Here is a 14,319-nt window from a genome sequence, read left to right as displayed (position 1 = left end):
AATGCTATAATGGCTTCCTCTGAAAAAGGCATGGAGACTTACTGTTGCCTTCCTGAAACTCCATATGAGCAGGTGGTTCGTGCTGGTTCCTAAATGTACAAAGTTTTTTTGTTTTATGTAACCCTAGCTGCCTTCGAACTCACTATATAGATCAGGGTGACCCCAAACTTACAAAGCTTCCTTCTTGCCTTTTACTAAATTGATGTGTTATCATTCTAAAAATTTTTGATTTTTGCAATTAAAAATAATTTTCAATAAAACCTTAAAATTTTTTAAGCAAAATGTCATTCATAACCCAGTAGCCTGATTTGAGTATGGCGTACCTCGAAGCTGTTTTCTTACAAATAAGTGTGAATTCTTATCAATCCTTTGAAATGAGTTTCCTTAGGCTAACCTATTTTGAGTCATTTTATGTTTTATATGTGGCTTTTAGTTTTCCCCTATCTATATCTCTTAGTAATTATTTGCCCTTTCAGTCAATCTGAATTAGAAAAATATTGCTGACTGTCCCCATGTGAGCTGAGTAGTTTCTGTCTTCAAAGAGCTTTCTAAATAATGGAAAGAATTAGGGTGGTCTGCTTTAATTCCTAACTTACAACTGCTTCATTTTAATCTTTTATCTTAGGGCAAAGAAAAAGGTGATTCCTGCATCAAAACCCAAAGTCAAGGTAAGAGTCCAGCACATTTGTAGTTTTGGTCCTAATTGGTGAGTGTTGGGGGTAGATTCTTAGGGGGAAAGGGCTCGTGATGTGTAGCAAAGAGTAATAGATGTTATGCTGAGTTGCTTGTTTCCAACTTCATAAAAGTCCATTTGGGAAGTAGATTGTTCTGGAGCTGTGGGGATTTGCATTCATTAGTTCTACATAGAAATATTGGATAAAAATATAACATTTTTTAAAAACGTAATTGAATGGTTGGGCATGGTTGCATACCTGACACTCAGGAGGCAGAAGAAGATCTCTAAGTTCAAGGCCAACCAGGGCTACACAGGTAAGCCCTGTGTGACGCCCCCCCCCCCAAGAAAATAGCTAAAATTATAAATTAAAAGGAGAGATTCCAGAGTCAAAGAGGCACTCTACCAGCTGGCATTAGTGGCGCACACCTTTAATCCCAGCACTTTGGAGGCAGAGGCAGGCAAATCTCTGTGAGTTCGATGCTAGCCTGATCTACAGAGTGAGTTCCAGGACAGGCTTCAAAGCTGCAGAGAAACCCTGTCTTGGGGGGATGGGGTGAGAGGTACTACCATGTTGATGGTCTATTGCTGAGGCCTTCATTGTCCTTGGAGAGATTCCCTGTCACTGTCTTTTCAGAGCAACAGGTAGGGCTTCTTGGGGGTTGGTGCATCAGAAAGAGAAAAGAACCCTGCATAAAGCAGGGCCCTGAATAACGTCTTTAGTTGGTGACGAGGGAGTGGAACGTCTGCTACCAGCAGAAAGAATTCTGTCTTGACCATGGTTTCTAGACTGGAGAAAGTCTAGAAAGTCTAGAAAAGTCCTGCCTGAAATGCCCCCTTTGTTAGTTTAGTTTGCATGACTTGCACAAGATGGCTGAGTAATTTACTGATTTAGCAGTGACCCAGGGCAGCAGGCAGAAACAGATTCTGCCCCGTGTAATGTCCCGCGTCTTAAGCTTCCCTGTTTGCAGCACAAGTCAAACATGCAAGCCGTAGGTGGATCTCAGGCCCAACATAGACTCAGTATGCCAGAGGCCCTGAGCATAATCCCAGAACCACAAAAAAACCCAAAGCAACAGACAAAAAATAACAAAGCCCATCTGTCTACTGTCTGAAATATAGACTATGTAAGGGGATTTAGTAGTACAGGTTAGAGTCAGTGGACGTCAGAAACAATTAAATCCACCACAAATAGGTGGTAAATTTGTTAGTTTAGAACATAAAGTACCCGGGCATGTGTGGTGATGCATATCTGTAATCCCAGCTCTCTGGAGCCAAAGGCAGAAATAACTCCAGGCCACTCAGGGATTCACAGACCCTGTCTCAACTTGTTCCTCCCAAAAGAAAAAGGAACATAAAATAATGTTAACCCTGCTTAGGAGAAGCTGGGCTGTGCGCCTTGCTCCATTCTTCTATTCTTTAGATGGGACAAGTCTTCCTTCACTGCTAAAATTAATATTTGAGGTGGGAAAGGTAATAATAAAAACATCCCTAAAAAGTATAGTTGGGTTATGAGTGTAGCTTATTTGGTAAGTGCTTGCCTAGCATACTTGAAGCCCTCACATCACATTAAGTAGGCGTGGTAGCATACGACTATAATCCCAGCACTCAAGGAGTAGAGGCAGGAGGATCAGAAGTTCAAAGATTGATCCGCATGATCCTTGGCTTGATAGGGAGTTGGAGGTTAACCTGGAATATATGAATATATGAGACTCTGCCTCCCCCCAAAATAATTAAAATAGAAACTTTGTGCTGGTAATGCTGCCCCTGCTTCAGTCTTATCCTCTTTCTAGTGATGGAGTTTTAGTAATAGTGTACTTGGATTGTCAACATGTGTAAGCATTTATATCATGTGTTATCTCTCATTTTAGCCAACAGTGTGACCCTGATGGGATCATGCCCATGCTTCTATAGGTAGTGAGGTTTTCAAGATGGAGTTCTTAGAGTAAAAGTTTAGGATAAGTGCTATGGAAGTTAGAGTGTAACAGCTTCCTTAACAGCTTACTTACTGTAACACCGTAGGAGGTGATGGTAAAGACCCTTCCTGTTCGTTCTTTCCCCACTATGCTGAAGGTAAGTGATGTGACTGTATACATCAGTATATAAGATTCTGGGTTTGGGACTTTTCCTTTCTAAGGAACTAATAGAGCCTCTGAAATGATGTATTAATCTGTGTAGTAGTTTTTGTCTTTATATTAATATTAAACATGAAGTTAGTCTAGTACTTTATATTACTCCCAACAAATAATTGGTTGCTCTTGCTAATGTTTTTATTTTTACTCTGAGTATTTTAAACCATAATAATCTTAACTCTTCCTTGAGTTTTAAGAAAATTAACAGAAATACTCATTTAGATGTTTAGCACTTTAATTACTAATACCTTTATTTTCTTAGGGCATAGTCTTACTCATAGGAGACACTAAGTAGAAATATGATTTAAATATGGTTGAATGATTCACAAGTTTCCCTGTGTACTGTGGAGGGTAGCTATAGAAATGCAAGGAAGCAGGAAACCAGAGTCAGCATCCCACTAACCTTATTAGACAGAAGTTGTAGTTTTGATAAAAGGCAACATCCCTTCCGAGCGCCAGAAGAATAAAACCTCCTGAGATGCTGGGGTTGAAGTTGGTTCGGAATATTTGATGGAAGTGTGGTTCACGGGGGATGTCCCCCCAGTCGGTGTGCTTCAGCCCCTTTCCATGTCCTGCTAAGATGACTTGGAAGGACATAGTGGAGTGTGCCACATACTGTGTTATGAGGAGAGCTGGTTCTAAACATGGTTTTGGTTTTGGCAGTCTTCTCAAGATTTCTAGCTTTAAAAAAAAAGAGAGGGTCTAGTACAGTGGGACACACCTTTAATGCCAGCACTGTGGAGGCAGAGGCAGAGGCAGGTGGATCTTTGTGAATTAAGGTCCAGCCTGGTCTACTTAGGGAGTTCCAGGACAGACAGAGCTATCAACAGACCTCTGTCATAACAGCCAAAAAATAATGCTAGTCATAAGAATTTCTTTTTTTTGGGGGGGGGTTCAAGACAGGGTTTCTCTGTGGCTTTGGAGGCTGCCCTGGAACTAGCTCTTGTAGACCAGGCTGGTCTCTAACTCACAGAGATCCACCTGCCTCTGACTCCCGAGTGCTGGGATTAAAGGCGTGCACCACCGACACCTGGCAAGAATTTCTTAATCTTGTAAAAACTAAGTTTAAGATTTGTAATTAACTCTCTGTATTTTTTCCAATATAATGCTGTTTATGCTAGGAGTGTAGCCCAAAGAAAGACCTGAAGGCTCCCGTCTCTCTGGCTTCCGTTGGCGGTCCTTCCACAAGCTCCAGCACAGCCATCACTGCATCGGCTAGCCCCAGCTTAGCGCCCGCCCAGGAAACCATCTGCCTTGATGACTCCCTCGATGAAGACCTTGCTTTCCACTCATCGTCCCTGGATCTCGTCTCGGAAGCTTTAGCCGTCATCAACAATGGGAACAAAGGCCCCTCCGTTGGCTCAAGGCTAAATGTGCCAGCTACAAAGCCTCGTCCAGCACTGAGAGAAGACAAACTAGCGAGTATCATGAGTAAATTACCACTGGCTGCTCCCAAAAGACTAGATGCTACTCAGACTGCACACTCATCAAGTCTCATTGCTGGTCACTCAGGGCCAGTACCAAAGAAACCCCAGGATTTAGCTCATACTGGCATTTCTTCAGGCCTTATTGCTGGTTCTTCAATTCAGAACCCTAAAGTTTCCTTAGAACATTTGCCAGCCAGGCTACTCCAGCAAGGACTACAAAGGTCCAGCCAGATACATGCTTCTTCCTCTTCACAGACTCATGTCTCATCCTCCCAAGCCCAAGTTGCTGCCTCCTCTCATGCTCTGGGAACATCAGAGGCCCAAGATGCTTCTCCGTTAACACAAGCAACAAAGGTGCACCAGCACTCAGCTGTCCAGCAGAACTATGTGTCTCCATTACAAGCCACCATTAGTAAATCACAAACCAACCCAGTGGTGAAGTTGAGTAATAACCCCCAACTTTCCTGTTCATCCCAACTACTCAAGACTTCAGATAAGCCACTGACGTATCGCCTCCCTTTGTCTACCCCGTCACCTGGAAATGGTTCTCAGGGGCCCCACCCCCTGGTTTCTAGGACAGCATCGAGTACCACTACCTCCAGTAACTATTTAGCCAAGGCTATGGTGTCACAAATCTCCACGCAGGGTTTCAAATCTCCCTTCTCAATGGCTGCATCTCCCAAACCTGCCGCATCTCCCAAGCCTTTGCCCTCACCTAACCCCTCCGCATCACCCAAGCCCTCTCTGTCAGCTAAGCCTTCAGTACCAACTAAACTTATTTCTAAATCCAACCCAACTCCCAAGCCTGCTGTATGCCCAACTTCCTCCAGTCCAAACACACTCGTAGCCCAGAGTAGCCACTCCACCAGTAACAACCCTGTCCACAAACAGCCCAGTGGAGTGAACATCAGCAGACAGTCACCCACTCTGAATTTGTTGCCCTCAAATCGCACTTCTGGCCTTCCATCTACAAAAGCTCTTCAGGCCCCTTCTAAACTAACAAACTCATCATCCACTGGAACTGTTGGGAAGAACAGCCTGAGTGGAATTCCAATGAATGTACCTGCCAGCAGAGGTAGCAACCTTAACTCAAGTGGAGCTAATAGGACTAATCTATCTGGGGGAACAGGAAGTGGAACACAGGGTGCTACTAAACCGTTGTCTACTCCACACAGACCAACCTCTGCCTCAGGGTCTTCAGTGGTCACAGCCAGTGTGCAGGTATGTATGTACTGTGCACTCACTCACTCATGTGATAAATGTAAGACTGAGCAGGCTTTCTGAGTCACCGACATACACGACATGGAGAATGTCTTTATGCTAGGCTGTTAACAGCTGTGGCCATGGAATGCTCTCAGAGTTGACATCATAGTGCTGGTGAGGTTTTCTTTGGAATGTGCATTTTTATTTATCAACAAGTATTCTGTCAGGCTGTGTGTGTGGTGTGTGACACCTGTAATCCTAGAACACGGAAGAGGGAAGTAGGGAGAACACAGGGAATTCTAAGCTAACCTGGGCTGCAGAACAAAGTCTTACTAAAACTAAAGTAAAACTTTAGAAGATAGGATGGGAAGAAGATAGGATGGGAAGGTGAGGGTGTTAGCTCAGTGACAGTCTCCCTAGCACATGAGAAACTTCAGGTTCCATCCCCAATATCAGGAAAAGATTCACATTTACCTTAACATTTGTTTTGGAAAATAAAGCTTGAGGATGTATTTAAAACTTTATCTTTTAGCCAGACATGCTGGTGTACCCCTACAGTCCCAACTCTTGAGAGGAAGTTGACAGTTACCCTTTGTTACACAGCATAGGCTGTATGACACCATGTTGAAAAAACAAAATCTCCAAAAGCTCTCTCTTATTAAGAGCAAGAACAAAGTATTAGTGCAGAAAATTAACATATATTCAGTTGTCTCCCTACCTTTTCTGTCTTTATAAATGTGTATGGGGGCATGATTTGCATGTTGGATGCAGTGCTGAAGAAGGCCATGAAGTTGGTGTTACAAGCAGGTGTCAGCCCCTGACTTGGGTACTAGGGACCATTGAGCCAGCTTTTCTGTTTATTTAATCAAATTTATATATCTGTATTATTTCCTTAAGTGTTTATCCTTTCCAAATTTTTATTTTACATTAACTTTTTAGTTATTCGTGTATAATTGTTGGAATACCTATATGCCATTTTCCCAGTTGGTCAGTTTTTAGTTTGCATTGGCTCTCAGCCAAGGACTCTTTGCTAGAAGGGACATGAATGGTATCTGCTTTACCATTGCTTTTGCCTACATACTCACTGTTTTCTGTGTTGTAACATTTACAAGAGTCTGGGTACACTTCCTGGTCACTGAGTTCCATCCCAAATTCCCTGCTTAATATTCTGTATTATACAAAAGTCTGCAGCTATGCTGATTATTTTATTCTCCTTAATAAGTAATGTATTTTGTCTGCTGAAATGGCTAGAAAATTTATCTTTAAACCCCAGTATTGAGCTAAAGCTCTGTTTATCTAATTTTCATTGATTTTGTACTTAGAACACAAGACGCCTCAGACCTGGCTGTTTTTTCCAGCTCAAGAATATTTTTCTCTTGGCCAGTGAGGTGGTAAAGGTGCTTGCTGCCAAGCCTAATGACTTGAGTTTGATCCCTGGGATCCACATGGTAGAAGGAGAACAGACTTCCAAAAGTTGTCCTCTGGCCTACACACACACACACATCGCAGTATAGTTCTCCCAACCCAAGAATAAAGTAATTTTACCAATTTTTTAAAAATAAAAAACAAGGCCAGGCGTTGGTGGCTCACACCTTAAATCCCAGCATTTAGGAGGCAGAGGCAGAGGATCTCTGTGAGTTCGAGACCAGCCTGGTCTACAAGAGCTAGTTCCACGACAACAGCCTCCAAAGCAACATAGAAACCCTGTCTCGAAAACCAAAATAAATAAATAAATAAAATGAATAAAAAGCAAAGACTATGTTATTCTATGTTTGGTAATTGGTTTTGATTCCGTGCTTAGCTTAGACATTGGGTATTTGTATTTTGGCTGAACTGGCCAGGACCCTGCCGTACTCCTACCTATCCCTGATGCTGAGACCCCTAGCATTTGCTGCCACACCCCACCCACTTAGCTTAGGGTTAGTTTAAAACTTTGTTTTTTTAAAAGACAGGATCTCACTTTGTAGCCCAGGCTGGCTTCAGACTTGTAGCAGTTCTCTACTGCAGTCTCTCAGCTGTTGGCTGACAGCCTTGGACTACCATGTCTGATGGGTTGTTCGTCTATTTCTTGACTTCTGTATCACCTTGTATTGTGTTCACGTCTCTGCCTTCACTGTATTTTGAGACTTTCAGAGACTTGTCCTTCACATTAATGATGTGACTTCTTTAATATCAATTTTTCCCTCCTGGAAGTAGTATATATTCACTGTGAGCAAATTTAGAGACAAGAAAATAAAAGCACCTATGCACACCACCTTTCATATGTAGGGTATTTTAAAATTGAAACTGCCTTACACGATATTAATATTATGTTATAAATATCTTTAAAAATATGCATTTTATGATGTACGAGTTTTTGGGTCCGAAGTCTTTGAGAACATGATTCTGATCTGTGAAATGAGTTGTCCAAGGCAATGCTTTAGCCTTGTGCTGCTCCTCTTTCTGTGGAGTAGGAATTTAATGAAAAGCTTTCCCCTTGCTATTTGTAGAGACTTTCTGCAGTGCAGAATAGTGTAAGACTTGGTATTGAATACATACTTAATAATACCAAGTTATTCTTCTACTCACATGGGTTCAGGATTGTGTACTCATGTAGAACAAATTCAATTTACTAGCACTTCAATGGTTGAAATCTATATTTATGTTTGTCTTTTTTTTAAGATTTTATTTATTTATTTATTATGTATACGACATTCTGCTTCCATGTATATCTGCACACACAAGAGGGCACCAGATCTCGTTATGGATGGTTGTGAGCCACCATGTGGTTGCTGGGAATTGAACTCAGGACCTCTGGAAGAGCAGTCAGTGCTCTTAACCTCTGAGCCATCTCTCCAGCCCCCGATGTTTGTCTCTTTTAAAAAAAATTTTCTCATCATTAGGAAATAAAGCTGAGTGGGTGTTCTTCACCTGCAGCCCAGCATCTAGGCAGGAGAATCACTTGAGCCCATAAGTTCAAGTCCAGCCTAGGTGATACAGTGAGACTTTATTTCAAAGAGAGAGGGAAAGACAGATGGGGAGAGGTATACAACAAAGCTCAAACACACTGATAACGGGGATTATCTGTTAAAATTGTTCATCATCATTGTTCTTATTTGCTAAAAAACGTGGTCCTTTCTAAAATTAACCTTTAGTTTGAGCAAAGGGAAAAAAAATGGAATTCTAACAAAAGTGGCAGTTCCTGACCCGTACCTTCCTTACTGTCCACGCTTTTGTTCTTTCTGAGACAAGCCTTGAGCAAGGCCACTACTTTCCATATGCAGTGGTTATAGGCATGCACTACCATGTCCAGTTAGCAAAAATGACAACCAGGTGTGGTGTGGCTCACCTTTAATCCCAGGCAAAAGCAGGTGGATCTCTCTGAGTTTGAGTCCAAGCCACATAGTGAGACCCTGTCTCACTATGAATGAATGATAAACTCTTAATTTTATGAATGTTACCATTATGTTGTCTTGCGACTTTCATCATAAAAATAAGAATTATAGTTGTCATGTAGCTGTACTATTTTGCTGAAATAGTAATCAGATTTTTGGTTAACTCTCCCATGATAATAAGTATTGTCTTTATAACACTATCAGAGTTATGACTTCATTTACTTTCTTATTATAAAATGATAGGGGAGTTTTGTCTACTTAAAAATTGGTTTTGTGGGGTTTTTTTTTTGTTTTGCTTTGTTTTGTTTTACTTCATTGCCTTCAAGTGTCTGGTTAAATTGTCCTTTGCCTTTTTTCACTTCTAAAATCTACCTGGCCATCTTGTATTTGACTATCATTTATCCTAAAAGAAGTCATTCATTGCCTTAAGAATAATTGTGTGTTCCAGACAAGTTCCTTCCTGGTACTCTTCTACTCCCAGGTTACTGTTTGACTTGGAAACTCCAAGGTTCCTGCCTTCTTTGATGTGTTTTTCTCTGTCTTACTGGTCTGACTCAAGGAAAAGTCAACAGTTGATGAATGTCACGTCCCCTCTGTCATTGGGTAGTTGTTTTCATGTGATGTAGCATCTCTTGAGTCTTGTAGATGTCTGTTGAACCCAGGTGCTTAAAGCAGGTGGATATCCTCCATGAGGAAGTACACGTGGGGTCTATTCTGTGAAGCCTGTACCTCCTGTCTACAAGGCATCTACAGTGCTACCCAAAGCACAGTGGGAACAAGGCTCAAAGTTAAAATATCCCTGAGCCCAGATCATTAACTCTATCTTCCAGAGCATTCTTCCTCTTGCTTGTCCTTCAGCTTACTTTGTATGACCATGTAATTTGCCACTGTATGACTCTAAAAGCCATCACTCGGTGCTATGGGTACTGTGTGCCAAGCTCTCTACTATGTGCTGGGGAACTGGGATAAATAACATACCTGATCCTCTTGTGGAGCATTATCTTCTAGATAAGCTAAACACCAGTTTTATTCTTTAAAAAAAAAAAGAAAGGAAGGAAGAAAGCATGTGCTGTGAAAAAAAAAGTTAAAAATTGATTATTGCTAACATAAGGGACCACAGAAAGCCTATTAAAGGAAATACTATTTGATTTGAGCTGAGAATAGAAAGAGCAGGGTACAGCTATGTGTAGAGAAGACAGGAAGTTGGTATGGGCTAGAGGAAACAGCAGTATAGAAATGGCACGTTAAACAGCCTGAGATGAAAACCCATGTGCTCTGTGACCAAACTATGGGGCTACACCAGGTAGAATGGATCTGACGGGGTTTACTTTGTGAAGAGGAAAAAGCTGTTGGAAGGTCTTAACCAGGAGAACGGTATGGGTGCATTTCAGAGTATTCCTCTAGGTGAGTGGGGAGCAGCCGTCTCACCAAACAGGGTCAAGTGCCTGAGTGAGAAAAGCAGTTTCAGTTCTTGTTTTTTCTTAAGATGGAGAAGGGATAGAAAACATATCTGATTATGGACACTATATATTCTGCTTAGCTAGCTAATATTGACAGCTTGTCTATGCTCCCAAATGTTATAAAACAGTGGGGTTTTCTACTTCTTAAAGGGGCTCTTAGAGAAACTTCTAAATGTTACTGTAACATTGAGGTCACCTGGCATTCTAATTTAGTCATAAAGCTGGATTTGAAAATTCTTAATAAATTTCTTTTAAGTTGCTGGTATTCAAGTTATTTTTAGAAATTGGAACTTGTCCTGATTTATCTTCTCCATCTGTTGTAATGCTTCAGTTAGACTCTTGGAGAAAGGCTTTAAACAACTGGACTCTTTCATATTATTTGCTATTTTTCACTGAGGGAGTCCATTCAGGGCATAATCTTGGAGACTATCTTGAGACTACAGTAGACTTAAGTTTAAAAGGTTTTTTTTTTTAAGTTTAGGTTTTTTTGAAAGATGTATTTATTTAATGTATATGAGTATACATATAATGTATATCAACTTTGTGCCAGCAGAGGGCATCAGATCCCACTAGAGATGGTTGTGAGCCACCATGTGGTTATAGCAATTGAACTCAGGACCTCTAGAAAGAGCAGCCATTTCTCCAGCTTCCATTCTTGCTTACTTTTAAACTGATAACAGGATCCTTTTTATCCTAGTCACTTTAAAACAGCATTGTTTCTAACTGGGTATTTTTTCTTAAATGTACCCACTGTGTATCATAACTGTCATAGTAAAGAAAATGGCCGGCAACTCTTCTGTCTCTTTGGGGGGGGGGCTGTATTCGAGACAGGGTTTATCTGTGGCTTTGGAGACTGTCCTGGAACTAGCTCTGGTCTCAAACTCACAGAGATACACACACCTGCCTCTGCCTCCTGAGTGCTTGGATTAAAGGCGTGCACCACCACCACCCAGCTTCAAAGTGTCTTAATTTAACATAAAGTGTTAAGGATTGGTGCTTAGCTATCAAGAGAAAGTTTGATGAAGAAGAAACTCCTGTAGTTGATGAGACCTGCAGACCGAGGTTATAGTCCCAAGCTCCGGGAAAAGAAGTGCTTGTTGATGGCAAGATGTGTGGGGTGGTGTGGGGGGGGTGGTTCCAGTTTTGGAAATGTCTTGTTATTTTCGTTTTGGAAATCCAAGTGGTATTACTCACTAAACTGATTCACAGATGAACATTGAGGTGACAGATCAGAACTGAGCTTACAAATATCAGTGATAATAGAGGAGATGAGCAAAGGGAGGAAATGGAGAAGATGGTTTCTGGAGAGTTCCTCACTTTTTGTTCAGCAGTGCTACGGACCCTGCAGCGTCCCCGCATATGTGTGGGAAAGTTGTATTTTCTTGCATGGCCCTTACCATGCGTGGTGCGTCTGAGGCATGCCTGTAATCACATACTTAAGAGCTGAGACTGGGAGACTTGGATTTCAAGGTTTGCTTGTGTTAGAATTCCAGACCAGCCTGAGCTACACAATGAGACACTGAAAAACAAAGATAAAACATCAACCCTTAATTAATGAGGTATTTTGGTAGAAAGAGCACAAAACCAACAATATCTAATGTGTATTATTAACTTTAAAGAAGCTTTTTGGGAGTTCTAGCTGGCCTGAAACTTACTATGTAGACCAGGCTGGCCTCAAACTCACAGAGATCTGCTGGCCTCTGCCTCCCAAGTGCTGGGATTAAAGCATGTGACACCACCACTGGCCATCTCTCCAATCTTAAATTTAAAAAAATTTAAAAAATTAAGTTTTTCTTGACCTTAGTTAAAACAATAGACTTTTTAGCTGAGGAAGCATTACAAGCTACAAAATAAAACAGTGGCAGAACTGTAGTGTGTAGTGTTTGCTTCTAAGAAAGTTGAATGTATTAAATAAATGTTTGATAATAAGTGCCCAACATGAAGAAATGTCAGAAGTGGAAAAGTCACTTAATTGCTGGATAGAAAATCATTGGAAGAATTGAATTAGCCCAAAGAGTATATTTAAGTAGTTTCCTATGAAGCTCAACCAACATTAGCAGATTTCTGATTCGTCACTCGGGCCTCAAAGCTCACATACATGATGAGTGAGAAAGCACTTTATACTGAGGAAGTCTGATTTCAGAAAAGTGATATAATGGAAACCAGCTTCAGCAATTTTGGAGAAAACTATAGATAATGTGGAAAATGGAGACTGATGTCCAGTAAATTTGACTACTGGAGATGGGAGAGATCCAGATACAGCACTGGAACTGTGGAGAGACAAGGAGAGAAAGGAAGAGTGAGTCTGTGGAGAAAGGAGCCTTTTGTGGTGTAGGTTGGGCAGTTGTCAGCTCTGGGGAAGCACAGGTAAGAGCAAGCATGAAGAGCTAGCTCTCAGGGACCTCGTCTGCTGCGGGTGCTGTCACAAACGAGCAGTTGACAGGGAAACAGCTGTAGTGTAGGCCTTGTTCCAGGAAAGAGCCTCTAGAGTCCCAGTGACTCCTGTATGGCTTTGGATGGAGAAGTAGAGAAAGAGAACTGTAAGTTCAACTCTGAGGCTTACATGCAAGAATGGGCATGGAACAGCTAAAAAGCAGACTACAATGCTGGTAGAGCTGTATATACAAAAATTTTCAAATGTTATTTGCAGATTTTCAGAACCATTATTGGTAACTCACTGGGCTGTATTTTTCACCTCAGTGTTAATTTTTTTCTTATTTGTCAGAACAGATAAAGGCCCAGTCTTGCATCCATGAAGATGTTACATCAATTTAGGTACAATGCTTTATTCTTATCTGTTTTGACCCCTGGTTTCTACACAGTCCACAGCAGGAGCACCAGTATTGGCTAATGCCTCACCTCTGACTCTCATGACATCACCTTTGTCTGTAACCAATCAAACTGTGGCTCCTTTTGGGATGCTGGGTGGCCTTGTTCCCGTGACCATGCCCTTCCAGTTTCCCTTGGAGCTGCTTGGCTTTGGAACGGACACAGCTGGAGTGACAACCACCTCGGGATCTACCTCAGCCGCTTTCCATCACAGCCTAACTCAGAGTAAGTGGAGCTGGATTTCAAATGAGCACATGGACTGTCCACACCACATTTGGTGTTGTAATGAAATAAGCAGGAGAAGGTCCATGTGGGGGATTTTCTTAGCATGTTCAAGACTGTATTTCCATCAGTCAACTTCTGCAGTGTCAGAAAGCTCTTGCTGGCATTAGATAAGACAGATTCTGAGTTTGAGCTGAGGGGACTCGTGTCTTAAAGATACCTGACCAGTCTGTTTTCCTCTCAGATTTACTAAAGAGTTTACAGCCAGGAACTCAGCATGCAGCAACACTTTCCCACTCTACTCTGCCTACACACTTACAGCAAGCATTTAATGGTAAGCAAGCTGCTTATTTCTGTTGTTTATGAATGTGTGTAGATGCTGATTAAATTTTCTTCAAACAGTATGACTAATCATAATGTTGGTGGGGAAATTTTCATTTGACTGGATCCTCAGTGGCAACAAATACTTTTAAGAGAAAGGAAAGGGGTAAATGAGACCTGTTAGACATGAAGGGAAGAGATTTTATTATATACACATGTTACCTAAGCATGGATTCATAAAATAATTAGCCAGAGTCATAGAAGTTGACAAGAAAGCTCAGCAGGTAAAAGTACTTGAGTTCTGTCCCCAGAATCCTCAAAAAGAGATAAGGGGACCAACTCCACAAAAGTACCCTCTCCCTTCACATCAGTGGGACTTATGTCCCACCCATCATGCACACGTCGTACAAGTTTCTTTGAAGTCATAATCAAGCTTCAGCAGTTAAAGTCACTCAATGCTGTTACAGAGGACTACTAATGTTTAGTCTCTTAATCTTATCTAAAACAGAGATCAAAAAATTTTCTTTGTTTTTATTTCCAGAGACAGAGTCTCACTGTGTGTGCCTGGCTGTCCAGGAACTTACTTTCTAGGTCATACTGGCCTTGAACTCATTGTGTGCTGTGTGCCACCAAGCCTGAGTGGCACAAATAATAAATATTTTGGGCTCTACAGTCACT

The 14,319-nt window shown here is 41.4% G+C and overlaps 1 protein-coding gene across 1 annotated transcript in view; it reads left to right on the top strand.

Moving 5' to 3' along the window:
• Ubn2 (ubinuclein 2) overlaps positions 1–14,319 on the top strand; it is a 70,802-nt gene that overhangs the window by 45,458 nt on the left and 11,025 nt on the right. The window contains 5 exon segments of the mRNA XM_027391481.2: positions 626–668; positions 2,696–2,746; positions 3,927–5,453; positions 13,092–13,323; positions 13,565–13,654. Coding sequence (XP_027247282.1) covers positions 626–668; positions 2,696–2,746; positions 3,927–5,453; positions 13,092–13,323; positions 13,565–13,654 — 1,943 coding nt within the window.

This window comes from Cricetulus griseus (genome assembly GCF_003668045.3).
Source record: "Cricetulus griseus strain 17A/GY chromosome 1 unlocalized genomic scaffold, alternate assembly CriGri-PICRH-1.0 chr1_0, whole genome shotgun sequence".
NCBI lineage: Eukaryota > Metazoa > Chordata > Mammalia > Rodentia > Cricetidae > Cricetulus > Cricetulus griseus.
This window is presented reverse-complemented; position numbering and strand designations above follow the sequence as displayed.